At 37.9% G+C, this 16,145-nt stretch overlaps 1 protein-coding gene across 2 annotated transcripts in view; it reads left to right on the plus strand.

Moving 5' to 3' along the window:
* Window positions 1–16,145, plus strand: part of IFT43 (intraflagellar transport 43) — a 60,845-nt gene that overhangs the window by 17,590 nt on the left and 27,110 nt on the right. For both annotated transcript variants that reach the window (XM_042437682.1, XM_042437690.1), the window contains exons 4-5: window positions 13,534–13,569; window positions 14,369–14,415. In XM_042437682.1, coding sequence (XP_042293616.1) covers window positions 13,534–13,569; window positions 14,369–14,415 — 83 coding nt within the window. The remainder of the gene's footprint in view (window positions 1–13,533; window positions 13,570–14,368; window positions 14,416–16,145) is intronic.

Consider the following 16,145-nt stretch of genomic DNA (forward strand, 5'->3'; position numbering starts at 1 on the left):
TTATTTATATAGTGCTGTAGATTTACACAGCACTGTACTTACAAACAATAAAATAGATAAAGTAAACCTGCCCATGGCGTACAATCTAAGGGAAAAAATACCATAATACATATACATAATACATAACAATACAGGAAAGGGTACAATAAAAGGAGGCAACAAATTAAAAACGTCAAATAACAAATAATAGTCACGCAATGCCTGGGAACGCTTCTCTGAACAGGATGGTCTTCAACTCAGTTTTGAAACTGGTTAAAGATATGGTGACCCATGTTTGTGGGGGAAGGAGATTCCAGGAGTGAGGGGCATCAAGTGAAAAGGGATGAACCCGGGATGGGGCAGTGAAAATCCTAGGCTGAGACAGCAGACCTTGACTACTAGAATGGAGGGCATGAATTTGAAGGTGAGGAGAAAGAAGGTTAGATAAATAAGGAGGGGCCAGCCCATGCAGGGTTTTAAAAGTCAACAGCAGAAGCTTACACTGAATACGGAAGGGGAAGGGGAGCCAGTGAAGGGATGATAATAAACATGGTCAAAGCGGCGAGCGGATGTAATAATGCATTCAGCTGAATGCTGGATAGAAATCAATGGATGAAGGTGAGAGAGAGGAAGCCCTGCCAGAAGGAGGTTAGTGAGACGACCACTAGGCAGACACAAGTGCAACAGAACACTTGTATACATGCTCAGCAACAGATATAGGAAACAATGCAGCTGCTGGCACTTGAAGGGATATTGCATTGTATTGTTTCATTTATACCTTATCTTTCTCCGAAAGCTGGAACTCAAGCCAGTTTACAAAAGAAAAAGAAAAACAAGTAGAAATGTATATATGGTAACTAAAAATTAATTATGTTTAGATTGGCCTTCAACTGTCTACAGAATTAAAATCATTTAAAACATAGCCATTTAAAAGAAAATGATAAAAGTAGTACAGTACAGCACTGTCAGCACACTAAGACAAGCTCTTTTCTTGTAACCAGCTTGTTTCCAAAAAGCTGTTGGAATAAAAAGTTTTTTACCTATGGATGGAAGGATTCCAAGAAGAGGGTCAGTCTAGCCTCTCCAGGAAGAGAATTCTTCTTTCACATGTCCATCAGATGTGCTTGTGAAGAATATATGTTGATGAAGACTAGTACTGTAGATATTAGTAATCCCATTTTCAATTAATTTGTTCAGTCCCATTTTAAGACCGCTACTGAAAGCATTATTTCCTCTGGCAGTAGTTTCCACAGCTTAACTAAGCATTGTGTAAAGAAGCACTTCCTATATCTCCCAACTTCAGTTGGTTGCTAATTGTTCTAGTACAGCATTATGGGAAAAGAAGAAAAGTTTTGATTTGTATTTGTTTCTTTTGTTAATGCACTTATACCATATTTTAGAATAAAAATGTTGACTTACAGGACTAATTAAGGACCAGTACTAACTAACTGCAATAGTATTTATCTTCTTTAATGTTTTTAGAAGTGAGAGCACTTACTATCTCTTCAGATGGGAAATTGAGACTGCACGAATCCACTGTGATGGCGAGACTTTAATAAATGTCTCAGGGATTGAAAGCCAATGGTGTCATTTTGTTCCATCATCTGCACCTAGCAGAGTATTTCACTTGCTCAGCCTCACCCATGGAACATCCTGGCTTGGGGGGTCTACCTCTAGTGGGAACAGCACCAGAGATGTAAGGCTGAGCCACTTTCTGCAGATGTAATGACTGTCTCCACCAGTTGAAGCACTTACTTGCCTTATTCTAGCTCCTTCCACCCACTGAATCTAGAGATTAGGATTGCTCTGTTCTGCACATCTAACCTCTAATGCTATATAAATAAAAATAGTACTAATCATTCTAATGTTGTAAAAGATATTAGACATAACACACATGGAATTTGATGCAGAGTTATAATTTGATTTATCCAGAGGGAATGTTGGAAAAACTGTAAAGAAATTAAAGCAGGGTAGTTATACATTTGACCACAGTCCCATCAACACAGACATGAGAGAGAAAGAGAAAGAGGGAGGGAGGATTCGAAAACTAGTGTTAGACTGAGTTTCCTCATATCAGGCCAGGAACTGATACTAGCTTTGCTGTGTTAAATACTAATCAATAGTTGTTACAATTTTAATATCATACCTATCACAAAATAGTCTCCAAATGATTTATATTAAAATAAACAATAGTAGAAACTGTAAATCATAGTATATAAGCAATGGAATGCACAGATTTCATCATTAAAATCACCAGAACACTTTTATCACAATATCTGTCAATCAGAAAAAGAACAATAAAGTGATTAAAGAAGAAGCCAAAGGCAATATAAAAAATAAAGAAAAGTTTTTCTTGGGTGTCTGAATACTAAGAAATAATAATAATAACAACAACAACAACAACAACTGCCCTCTCTTTGAGCACCCCCATCTCATCTGTGAAGGAGAAGAACCCAAATGAGAAGAACCCAAAGAATAGCCACTAATGAAGATCTGAATTGATAGGCAAGTTCCTATGGGATTGGCTTGCTTTATCTAGTTCAGCCTCTAATAAACCACAAGGAGAGAGGCAATCAGGGTGCTCTGGGCAGGAGGAATAAGTGAGCAGCTGTATCACATACATGGGAAAGGGAAAACAAGACCTTATATTTTCAGCCATACCAAAGAGTGTGGTCACTGATATTTTTCTTTGAAGGGAATCTTGATGGCTTTTCTTACTATTCAGTATTGCTTCAATTTCAGTGTTTCTGGAGGCAAGAAAAGTTTCCCAAGAAGTTAAATAGTTGGCTTTTCTTTTTGAGTAATCTTGTATGAATGACACTGCTATTTTGTAAGACCTTGCTTTGCCTTGAACTTGCCTTGAAGCAGGTAACTGATTTTAATGTGTTTTGTCCGCCCAGTACTGTGAATCCATCCTTCTTTTTTGGTTATGTTCTCAAGTGCAAATCTTGGTGGAATTTAACATACGGGAATGGCAGTTGCCTAAGTTCTGTTGCTTGAACTAATTTGAATTTAGTTTCTCCAGAATAGCATTTTCCAGCCTAACATTTTCCAGATTTACAGACTACAACTCCCATTCCAGTTGTTACAGTCTATCATATTTGGAGGCATCAGATTAGGAAAAATTACTCTAGTCTAAAGCACCGATTACAATTTTAATATCATACCTGTCCCCAAATAGGATCCAAATGACATCTGACATCAAACTAATCACTCTATCAAAGAACCTGTGTTCCACCATTAAAGGGGGAAAATGTCCACTTTATCCAGAAAAGGACACTGACGTGTTTTTAGGCAGTCTCTTCTTTTATTTATTCACTTATGGAAAGATTTAAACACAAAAGATACTGTACTGTAAGTACAAATAAACAAAAATAATAATTTCATTCATAGCTGAAAACTATAATAATACAGCTCAGTATAAATTTTACTTCTTGGTTAACTAGGAAAAATATATATATATGCAGTAGCGTTATTAGAAACAAATTCTATTGCTATGAGTAAAACACAAATAAAAGAAACAATTCATTTTGTAGTTAAAAAGTGCAGTGTGACAGTCCTGTCTTCTACCTAGGCTATGTCAGCATTCCACTGAGAACCATTGCCCCAGAGTACAGTACTTGGAGATCAGGGAATTATTAAAATTTCAAACAATTGACTTTATTTTACAGATGGTGGGTGGGGGTGTCAGGAGTAAAACAGCCTCAGGCATTTGAAGCTGACACCTACGAACTAGAGACATTTTTAATCCTTGGAGATCGAGCATTTAGCTTGAGGCTTTGGTGATAACTAAAAATCTTTTAATTGAAGGAACTTAATTAGGTTTTAATAGAATATTTTCTGTTGACAATCTAATTGTTGCTGACAATACCATAACTTCATGTATAGAATTCAGAGTACTAATTATTAAATACAATTATTCCATTGCATTTTTTATGTATGGCATTATTTAGAGGATTTAGAAAAAAATTAAGAAATTCCACTCCTGCAAGTAGTAGCTTTATTTCTCAGTGGTTTCTCCATCCAATCTTTAGCCCATTGTCTAAAGAGAAGCTCTCTAGTGGCTTTGCCATGGATCCAAATTCTTAACCATGGCTTGTTTGAAAATGCATTTGTCTTATACTGCCACTTGTTGCTGACCTCATGGGACAATGAGCAGAGGGAATGGTTACACAGGAAACAAAGTGAGCAAGCGGGACTTGAAAAGAAGGAAGGTAGGAAGGAAAGGAAGTCTGATTAAGTTTTGTCTTGAAGTGTCTGTTTTTGGGTTTGTCCCTGCATTGATCTGCAAGGGAATGAGGCAAGTAATGGCCCTTTGGGGACCTTCAGGACTTTCTTCTCAATGTCAGCCGTCATTTTCAATCACCCTCTCCCTCCCAGCCATTAATTTTGGCCCGGGATCATGGGAACTTGTCCATCTATCACACCTAATTGACACTAAATGATCTGTCAGTTTATTGATGAACGGCAGGAGTGGAATTGTCACAATATATTTTACTTTCTAACAACTCCTCCTGACAATTTTACCTTGTCCATCTCACTCTCCTCACATAAATCTCCATTGGCCTCTCGTTCCTTCTCTTGGGCTGTTCTGGTGCCAGCCGCCTCCACGCCATCAGCACGCATCAAGGACATCAAGATGGCGGTAGAGCTGCAGTGTATGGGTTTGGGTTTTTTTTTTCTTTTTATAGAGTGGATGTTCCAGGAATGCTAACTGGCTTCTGTCCTCTTCTCCTTCAGTGTCATTGCTAAGGTGGTTCTCTCCTTGTCTTTCACAGGCAGTTCTTATGTTCAAGCCTAGTAAAAATAATAAAATAAAAGGGACAGAGCAGGAGAATCATCTAAAGGAGATTCTCCTACTCTGATTTAACATTGTGTTATGTCCATTGCTCTTATTTTTTAATCTTTGAGCTAAAGGAATAATTACCATTGGTAGTTTACCTTTTCTGCTCTTTATCAAAATTTTAATCAAAATATTTCTTTAAATATTAAATATTTGTTTAATATTTGACCCTAAATGAAATAAACCAAAACATTACTACTTTGCATTTTTTTTAAAAATCTGTTTTGGATATCTATTGTTTGAGGCATTTTTTTTAAAAAAAAGGTAAATAAAAATATATCAGCAGAGTTTCCAGGCTTGCAGTCCCAAGGGGTTTCAGTCCACAGAGATACATTCTTGAGTGTAGGAAGTACCATCAAAAGGTGGATACCAGAGAAATCTTAGTTCTGATTATCTTGTTCTTAGTTAAAGTTTTGGAAACATGGGTTAACATCTCCTGCCTTTTTGGAAAGTAAGTACTATATATTTATAGCCTTTTGTGAGTTCTTTAATTCTTGGTAGACAGCTGAAATAGCAAGTTTCTATCAGATCTAAATTCTAACTTTTTTGTAAAGACACTGAGGTCTGTAGCCACCACTTTCTAAGAACATACTGACCATATCTGGGATATAAGAAAGAAATAATTCTGAGAATTGTAGATATTTGATAATGCTAGAAATTCTATTTATGATATATGGCTTCCCTTTGAAGGATTTGTTTGATGGGGGTGGTGATAAAACCTCTCTGTAGTATAAATTATTAATTGGCACCCAAAGAGAAACTGTAGCAGAGCTTTCTTCAGAGAGAACCAGGATTTACAGTTACCCAGTTATAGAACATTTACTGCTAGAACAATACTTTATTTCAAGAACTCTTCAAACATAACCTGTTTAAATATTTGAAGGAATGTCATATTGAGGAGGGAGCAAGCTTGTTTTCTGTAGCTCCAGAGAACAGGACCCGGAGCAACGGATGCAAGCTGCTGGAAAAGAGATTCCACCTCAACATTAGGAGGAACTTCCTGATAGTAAGGGCTGTTCGACAGTGGAACACACTCCCTCGGAGTGTAGTGGAGTCTCCTTCTTTGGAGTCTCCTTCTTAAGTAGAGGTTGGATGGCCATCTGTCGGGTATGCTTTGATTGGGATTTCCTGCATGACAGGGGGTTGGACTGAATGGCCCTTGTGGTCTCTTCCAACTCTACAATTCTATGATTCTGTGATAACCTGGACCAATAATAGAGATTTTATCTTATAGATTGTGGTTGAAATGTACAGTTGCTTCTCCATTTTCGCAGGCTCCCCCGTGAAAATGAAAACTGCCAGTATTCAAGCCCCATTGGCTAGAATGGTGCCATGTGCCAGCACCCCATTTTGTTCCCCTCCATTTGCCGCTTGTGCATAAGCAAGGGACACAGATCCCAAGTCCGTGAAAATGGAGGGGCGGCTGTATACTGCTCTGGCACAACTAGGATAGAACAGAAATTACTCAGTTTTTTAAAAATAATTAAGTATTTTTGTTTGTTTTATAACAACAATACAAAACAAACAATACATAAATGACAAATAGCCTTGGAGGTCTATATGTAAACATGCATAATACTGTAGCTATCTTTTGTGGGATAATAGCAGTAACAAAGTCCTAAAGACATCACTCAGATTTGCTAGTTGTTGAAATTGAGATCAAAGTATCTTTCCAAAGAATAGCTGGATGAATAGGAGGTACGATAGCAAGTGAGTTGGTGTTGATGTAATCAATAAATACTGACCAATCAAAATTACTCAGTTTTTAACAAACATTTTTGGCAAGGCAATGCCAAAAAAGGAAGCCTGCCTTCACCATGGCTTGCAAAAAATTAACCTCTTCATTCATTCGCTCTCATTTTATCTCTGTCACTTCATTCTCCCTTAGTCACACAATTCTATGGCCAAATCTGTAGCAACCATGACTTGCAGTGACATGAAATAGGATCACTAATGTGTTTAATTCAGGAAATGTTGCCCTCACTATCATTTACACTTCTGGTTACATAACCAAATTGGGCTATCTAGCACTATGGATGGCACACTCCTGGTCACCATATAATATTTGATTAATAGGAGTGTTGTGACTGGAAAGCAATCAAAGGGCAGAGAATGTTTAGAGATAGCCCCCCCAAAAAACAATGTCACCCAATAGGATTTTTATAAAGGAGTCTGCTTGTATCTTTTGGCAGAAAACCCTACCTCACCCAGCTTTCAATTCCCAATTAGCAATGGAGAAACTTCCAGCCTTTCCTAACTATAACACACATTATAAATTATCTTGTTCAATTCAGGCAGAATCTTCAGTACTGCATAAAAAAATCTTATTTGATTAATTGGAGTAACATGTAGAAATATAATTCAGTTTGTATTGATCACAAAATTATAGTTAGAAATGGAAAACTATTTATAGTGGAAACTACAGGTTGAGTATCCCTTATCCATAATTCCAAAATGCTCCAAAATACAAAATTGTCCAGAGGAGATGGACAATTTTGAGGAGATGGCAAAACTTTTGCTTTTTGATGGTTCATTTTACACAAACTTTGTTTCATGCACAAAATTATTAAAAATGTTGTGTATAAAATTACCTTCAGGTGATGTGTATAATGTATATATGAAACAGAAATGAATTTCATGTTTAATCTTGGGTCCCATCTCCAAGATGTCTCATTATGATATGCAAATATTCAAAAATTTGAAAAAAATCTGAAATCCAAAACACTTCTGATCCCAATGGTCCCAAGCATTTCAGATAAGGGAGGCTCAACCTGTAGTAAATTCATGAGGAAGGAACAGAAAGTAGTTAAACACATAACCATAGCTTTTTTTTGGGGGTAGGGGTAGATTCTTTTAGTTTGAATCCATAGCTGAAACTGTCCACAGGGCCACGCCATAAAAGCTCAAAACTTTGGCTTTATAGACTGTTTTTTGTTTCTGTCTTAAAGCTACAAATTTGTTCTTTCTCCATCCTTGAGCCATTGACGATCTATGATAACATCTTGTGTTTTCAATAGCTTTGTTTGGAAACAGAGAGATTTTGAATGCTTACAAGCTTAACAAATTACTGTTTTCCCTTTGATGAATCCTCTCTTTAAAAATAAAATGTGTGTGAACATCAGTACTTTCCTCCCTCCCCCCTTTATTTCTGTTCTTCTAGTAAGAGGGCATCTTCAAGAGGATTTTGTTTTGCAGGTCATTCATAAAAGAGAACTAGCTTAGACAGGCCAGAAAGCCTTTTTACAGTCATGCTGAAACATCCCCTTCAGCTGTGATGAGGCTTCTGCATCTGGACCCACAGTATCTTTGAAATTGTAGTCCTTGGCTCCCTGCAGAGCTCAGTCGGTCCCTATCCCTCACAGCTGGCACTACTGGTTACTCTTTTTCTGTGTGTCACTCCCCAGAAATGAACAATCAGGAAGTGTACTTTCTGTATGTATACATTTGTTTTCTATTTTGTGGAAGTTTTCAAAGTAACCTGATTACTTGAGAAGTACAGCATTACTTGTTGCTGGGTTTGGGGCAATCAATGGTATCTAGAATTATTGCAAAAGGTCATTTTTTGAAGATGGAGGAAAGGCAGTTCTTTATTGAATGCCATGTTTCTGTGATGTATAGAAGCTTCATATTTCATGAAACTGAAAAGGAAGTCAGATATGTCTATTGAAATGAGCACTGAAAGAGTACTTGAATACTGTGTAGGGGTGACTGGATGAAAAATCTAGGAAACATGAGATGTCTTCATATATTTTTTTGTTGCATGGTTGATCATAAAGCCCTAGCCATTTTGTCTTTTCTTTTCATAGCAAATCTTCACAGCAGTGAGGAATTTATAAAGCAGGAATGTGATAGCAAGGAAAGGAAAAGAGTATGCTGTTTGAGGTTTAGTCAGAAGGGGGCAAACTTTCCAAAGATATGTCCACACATTCCAGTACAATTCCAGTTTTAACCATCTCTGTTCACTGACAATTTGAGTTCTGCCCCATCTGTATCCATTCAACTTTCTTTGTAATGTTATGGATAAATTGTGCAGTAGTGGTTAAGCAAAGCCTATTGGGGTTGTGACAGAGTTGGTAAGTGGTGTGGTCTTCCCTACCTGAAGAATACTACACTGTTTGGAAAGTAGAAGACAGAACTGTTGTCGTTCTTGTGTGCCTTCAGGTCATTTCCAATTTATGGCAACCCCAAGGCAAACCTGTCATGGGGGTTTCTGGGCAAGATTTGTTCATAGGTGTTTGCCTTTGCCTTTTTGTGAGGTTTGAGATGGTGTGGCTTACCCAAGGTTAGCCAATGGGTTTCCATGGCTGAGTGGGGATTCAAACCCTGTTCTCCAAAGTCATAGTCCAACACTCAAACCACTACACCACTCTGGCTGTAAAAACTCAACTTTTGCCACCTTGTTTTTGTCAGACCTTGAAGCCATTTGTAGATCTTTATGTGGAAGGAGTGTGAGGTCTGGTCAATCCTGGTATGCAAAATAAATGCCTGAGCTCAGAATTCTAAATATTGTGTCTACTGTATCATGTTCTGGTTGGCAGATCTCAAGATTCAAGACTGCAGTAAAGCTGACTGCAAAAATCTGAAGCCTCCCCAGCCTTCGTGTGTGTGTGTGTGTGTGTGTGTGTGTGTGTGTACACATACACACACTGTCCTGGAAACTATTTGGGACAAAGGGTATTTTAGAAAATTTTAAAAATAAATAACTAAATAAGTAGTGAAGAAGCAAATTTCAGGAAAATGAAACTGGTTATCTTAAAACTTTACGTTACTTTTCTATATCTAATTATTCTTTTCTCATAACAGTCCCTTGATACATACACTAAAACACACAAGCATTTTCTGTTCTTTCCCTAGTCCTTACTCTGCCTCATTCAGTCTATGTTGTACAGCTATACTAAGGCTGATTTCCAGTACTCTGTTGTGCGTATTGTACCACAGAAAGGAAGACTAACTAGGGTCTTCCATAGCTATGGACATTAAAAAATGTCAAGGGCATTCGCCTACATTTATCCCACTTATGTCTCCTGTTAAAACAGGTTAACGGTGTCTAATTAACCACTGAACATTGTCATCCTGCATGAATATAGCAGCCTTGCTCTTCTTGGAGCCTGGCTATTTTATCTCCATTAAATCTCCACAGTATTCCATTAAATAGGAGAGAAACATTTTAACAGAGACGATGTCTACATTAGTGCTGTCTTTCACCCTTCTGCACTTAACCTCTGAGACAGTAGTACTCACAGAAGAGAACTGCTTCCTCACCCCAGATTTGGTCCTTTGCTTTGCACGAAAGCAAATGGGAATATCACTAGTCTATATGAATGTATACAGAAAGAGCTACATTTCCCCCCATAGGTGTACTATGACATAGATGGAAGAGAAAGTAAGAGTTGCATCCATCAATATCACACTTCCCTGTCCCAAAGCGTCAGTCATAATACTGTATAGCCATATCCTTTCCTACCAGTCCTTCTAGATTATTTATTTTGTGAGACAGTCTTCCTAACATACGAGACTTCTGAAGTAATAAGTAAAATAAGAGTTGTTAGGTTTGTTTATCTTTAGAACCTTTAAAGAAGCATTACAAAACAGATGATGACTGGTATTAAATCAAGATTTCTTTGATATCTCTATCCAGTTTCCTCATCTTTATAATATCATAAGGACATAACAGTGTGCTGGCGCAAAACAAAGACCTATTTAGTCCAGTATTCTCTTCACATAATGACCAAACAGATACCTATTGGCAGCCTATAAGCAGGACATGGGTGCAATGTCCTCTTATTCATGTTCCCCAACAAGTCATAGTCCCCCTAATACTAGAGGAGGTTGTTGTTGTTTTGTTGTTGTTTTGAAGCACTTAAAGTAAAAAAAAGCAATCCAACTATCATAAAATTGAAACCAGTTAAAACAAATCAAAACGACAACAATAATAGCTGCCACGTAAACTTAACAGTACAAATGTAGACCTTGTCACTGCTGAGACCTGAGCTTCCAGGCTCAAGGATGAATTCTACCTTGATCTGCAGACCTGCATTTTCAGGAAGAATGTAATCCTGTCCCACACAGGCTGAATCCCCATTTCCTGATCTGCCTTTCAAAAGATGAGGGCCATCCCTGTCTTGTCTGGATTAAGTTGAAATTTGTTGGCCTTCATCTAGGCCATTACTGATGACAGGTACAGTACCAGTTTAGAACCAAAACAGCTTTCTTGGATTGAGGTGGAGAGGAGTAATAGAATTGGGTGTCATAGAATTATAGAGTGTCATCTGAGTACTGATTAGTATGATTAGTAGCCACTGATAGCTTTATCCTCCATTAATTTGTCTAATCCTCCTTTACAGCTCTCCATTGTGATGGCCTGCACTGTATGGTGTGTTAAGAAGTTCCACCATAGCTAAGTCCTACACTTTATGAAAAAATGCTTCCTTTTATTTTTATTGAACCATTCAGTTTCAGTGGAAGTTCCTGTGTTCCACTCCTATAATGCCTCCCTATCCATTTCCCTACACTAGGAATAATAATATATTTTTATCACATCTTAGCTTTTTTCTTATCTAAACGATGTCAAATATTGTATCACTTCAGCCCAGGGGAGTTGCTTCAGTCCCCACATCCTTTTGGTTACCCAGTTCTATGTATTTTTTTTTAAGTTCTACAATGTCTTTTCTGAGGTGCTGGAACTAGAATTGTACAGTGCTCCAAGTGTGGCCACATCAGAGATTTGTATGATATTGATAGTACCATTTTTAAAAAATCTTTCTTCATAGTCATCTTTATTGTATAGGCAATATACTTACAAAAACGTCTAGGCTTAGCAAATTTGGCAGCATGTTAAAACTAATATGGTGTTCTCTTAGCACACTGTCATCTCATTTTAACTAGGAAAAGAAACAATTCAGACTTTATAGAGGCACTTGGAGATGACATTTCTCTTTATAAAAGCAGAGAGAGAGAGAGAGAGATTCATGAGCTCGTAATGAAATGGATACCAACTCTGGATTTTTTATTATTATTTTTTTTTTTGGGTGGCGGGCCTTCTGTGAAGGCAAGACATGTGGTGTTAGAAGCAAGCCTTCTTATGTTCCTTGTCATGCTGTGTGCCCACTCAAGGGAATGGAGAAAGAGTATTTCCCAATGCACCGAGTTTAAAAAACTTCATCCTCTGAAATAGTCAAAGCAATCAGCAAGTGATGGAGTATCTGTTAAAAAGAAACCTGGCATTTAATTAACTTTTCAAAGTGCTGGTTCAGCAACCTCCATGTTTTACATTTTGAATATTGAACAAGCATCCCTAATCGGATCTGAATTAGTTCTGGGCTTGCTGGGGTGGAGAAGGAGCAAAAGAGCTGCCTGCCATATCCCCCTGCCACTGCTACCTTCTCCCTTCAGCATCACATTATTATGATGAACTCCTGGTAACCCAAGCAGGTTTTCCTGGTTCTGTAGGGTGTCTGGCTCAGCCTCTTGCAGTATTTTATGAGAGAGCTAGGTTAAAGTATCAGATTCTATTTTTATGAGTAAGGATAGCAGCTCAAGCATTAGTACATGCCACTAATTTGGCATAATTTCCCCAGAAGGCTGAAAATTCTGTACTTGTACATTACAGAAGTTTTGGGTTAGTGTTCTGGGGCAACTTCACAGGCAATAGCATGCCCCAAAGAATCTTTCAGACAACCAAAATGGAAATTGTTTTTGCCTCACAGTTCTGTGCAGCAGTTCATGTAACTTTGTTTCTGTTCAGTAGGATATTTGATTTGATTTTGAAAAAACTGTGCCTGTTCATGGCAGGCACTATTATTTTGAATAATTAAAAAAAAATGTCAGAACTAAAGTTAGAAGGATCTTTTGCCCAGTGAGCACTATTAATCATTTGTTCCTTGCTATACAAATGCAATACACTGGTATGGTTACCATATTTTGAAAAGCAAAAACAAGAACACATTTACTGATTGACTACTTAAAACCACCAATTGCTATGATGACTCTCATTTTAAATAGCCCTACTACTGTACAGTATATAATCTATGATAGTTGCTACTAGAAACATTTCTAACCATAATTGGATTTAAATGAGAACAATTTAAATTTATTATTTAGTGATACTTAATAATACCTACAATTGAGCTAGTTACCTCAGCAATATCCCAACACAACCTGAGATTAGAGTCCCATTTCTCTTGCTGCTCATCCACTACTTATGACTGAGAGTGACTTCAGATTTTTCAAGATGGCAGCAACAACAGACACACAAGTGATGTGTGTGTGTGTGTATATATATATATATACACACACATACACACACACACACACACATTCTTCATTTTTCTCTGTCATTTGCAGTGTAAGAACTTTGCATATCATTCATGGAAAAATTCATGTACTTCAAGCTCATGCATCATGCTGGGAGGGGGGATGTTTCACAGATGTGCAAAGATAATGTCCAAATCCTCTTTAGTTATTTATTTTATTTTTCTAATCTACCCCAGTGCAATAAATGGATTGCTTGGCAGTTAACTTTTCCAAGATCTCTACAGGGGCCCATAAGTTAAAATCAGGCCCTTGAGTTGATTTTACCAACAGTATGTTGTACCCCTTTTACCAGGGGATTATATTGCAATGCGACACATTAGCTGAGAGCTCTGGTTTCTCTGCTTCTGCTATTCTGAAATTCAGCCCCTTTCCAATGTTGGAATTTTCTTGTCTTTCAGGTCAAAAAAGAAACCTGCAGATCAAGAAGTTGAAGAGTAAGTTTATTGCCACATCATTGATTTACATTTTTTACACAACTGTTCAAAGAATCTGTCAAGTGTGACACATGCTTCTTCTTGGCTTGTGGAAACTGAACTAGTTTATAATTATTTATTTAGAATATCTTTAATCCACTCTGTATCATGGGATCTCAAGATGGTATACTGGATCACTAAGGGAAGGGAATTTCACAACTGGACAAATACAGTAGAAAAGACTCTGTATCCCACAGTATATAACTCTCAAAGGTGGGATAGAAAGACCCCTTCGTCAGACCTCAATCCTTGGGCAGGTGTATAAAAGGAGAGATGTTCCTTCAGATATCAAGGTCTTAAGCCGTGTAGGCATTTGAATGTTATCACCAGCAGTTTGAATTCAAACCAGAAATATATTAGCATAGTATTATAAATACACAAACTTTGTCTTCACTGTGTGTGTCCGTGAGAGAGAGAGAGAGAGAGAGAGAGAGAATTCCACTCTAAATATGTACATGGAATAGTTTAACCTGACTTCTCATCCCCATGAAGGAATGCTCTGGGAAAAAAGGTTCTTCTCATTCCTGATTCCTTGGGTCTAGACATTACACAGTCTCCGCTAGTATTTGTGTCATTGTCCCTGTAAAACTCTGACTGTAGTTTGCAAAGGCATGTAGTGTAGCAATAAGCTGTTCCTGAATAATTCACAGGATGTATAGCTAGTATAAGGGTGGTTCTTGGTGTAACTTCGTTTTCTTCAGAAGAATATCTTTTTATCATTTCCCCTCTGAAGTTGTCTTCTCTTTGTGGTTTCTTCTAGTCATCGTCTGAGGCAGCAGAGCTCTGAGGCAGCAGATGATGGAGGAGGTAAGACCCTCTCCTTTTAGTTGAAATTAAGGTGCATACATTCCCACTTCTGAGGACACTCCAGTTAAGGTAAGATGAATGGAAATTTCTTTTAGAGAAGACAGCAGATAAAATATCCAAGAGTGAAAGCAGCAATGACAAAACAGTCTATACAGTGGTGCCTCGGGTTACGAAATTAATTCGTTCCGCGGCTAATTTCGTAACCCGAAAAACCTTCGTAAGCCGAATTGCCATAGGCGCTAATGGGGAAAAAAGCCGCGGCTCTGCCGCGGCTCCATTTAAAACAGCGCCGGAGTTTTTTCGTAACCCGAAAAAACTTTCGTAACCCGAAACAATAAATCCCTATGGGATTTATTCGTATCCCGAAAAATTCGTAACCTGGGTATTTCGTATCCCGAGGTACCACTGTATTGCAGAACTGAAGGCGATCTCAAGGCTGAGAGAAGAAATGAAGAAATTATGTGTAGGGTTTAGATTTGGCAGTAAAGGAGGCAAAATGGATCATGAATATTGAAAAATGTGGATATTTTCTGTTTCTCTCTACTACTAGCTATTCTCTGTTGAGCTGTTGCATTTGTCTCCTCAAGGTGATCATCTCTGACACATTTCTCAGTTTTTCCTATCTCACTGACTCTCCATTTAGGAGTTTCTCACTCCTGAGAACCATGAGAGGTCTTGCAAAACTATCTCTGAAAAAATTGAGCCTGCCCTATTTGGTGTCATGCCTTTCTCCAGTGGATGGGCTTGTCCATCTGCTCTTAGTCCTCTGCCAGCAACAGTGGTTTTCCACCACTTCCTGGCTAGCCTTGTGCTATGCCTGGTTTCACAGTTGCTGTGGGCATCCAGCAACTAAAAACAGTTTTGGCAGCCAAGAGAAACAAATGGAAAAATACTTCTCTACTGGCTTAGAGAAATATTAACTAGGCCAGCAGGAAACCTGGCAGGCAAAAAACATGCCTTCTTCCATTAGGTGCTACATTTAACTTGAAATGGCCCATGTGTAAAACTAACCTGCTGGACTGATTCCACGAAAATATAACTGTATTGCAAGTCAAAAAGCTTAGCCAAATCTTGCATACAAAGATAAGGGAATAATCCACATGGCATGGAACAAAGAGCTGGTTAAGATAAGGTCTTAGTCAGATATATCCAAACAGTGAAACATAAAACTTGAAACATTGAAGAAACAGTGAATACCAAGAACAGAGGAAAAGTACCATACACGCCTACACCTCTCACTGAGACTTAATACATACCTTGATCTGTAACTGGATCTTTTTTCTCTTTGCAGGGTATTACATACTGCTAGTTCTATATAAGATACACACACACACACACACACACACACACACACACACATATATAATTACAGTATTTATACTCCACTCTTCAGCCATAAAGACATTAATTAGACATTTCCCTGCCCTCAGGCTTACAATCTAAAAAGACATGACACAACAGGAGAAGGGAATGGCAGTGGAAAAGGGGAATACATCCAGTGGTTCCTCTGTCTCTCTGAGGCCAGGACCATGGCAGATAGACTGGAGGGAGCACTCATCTTCTTACTTTAGGCTAATAATAATAATAATAATAATAATAATAATAATAATAATAATGTTTATTTATATTTCCCGCCTCTCCCACGAGGCAGGATTACACCATTAAAATGATACATAGTACAAAATAAATAAAACACTAATACAGTTGGCCCTTCTTATACACTGATCTTT

Source organism: Sceloporus undulatus, chromosome 1 (genome assembly GCF_019175285.1).
Source record: "Sceloporus undulatus isolate JIND9_A2432 ecotype Alabama chromosome 1, SceUnd_v1.1, whole genome shotgun sequence".
In the NCBI taxonomy this organism is placed as follows: Eukaryota; Metazoa; Chordata; class Lepidosauria; order Squamata; family Phrynosomatidae; genus Sceloporus; species Sceloporus undulatus.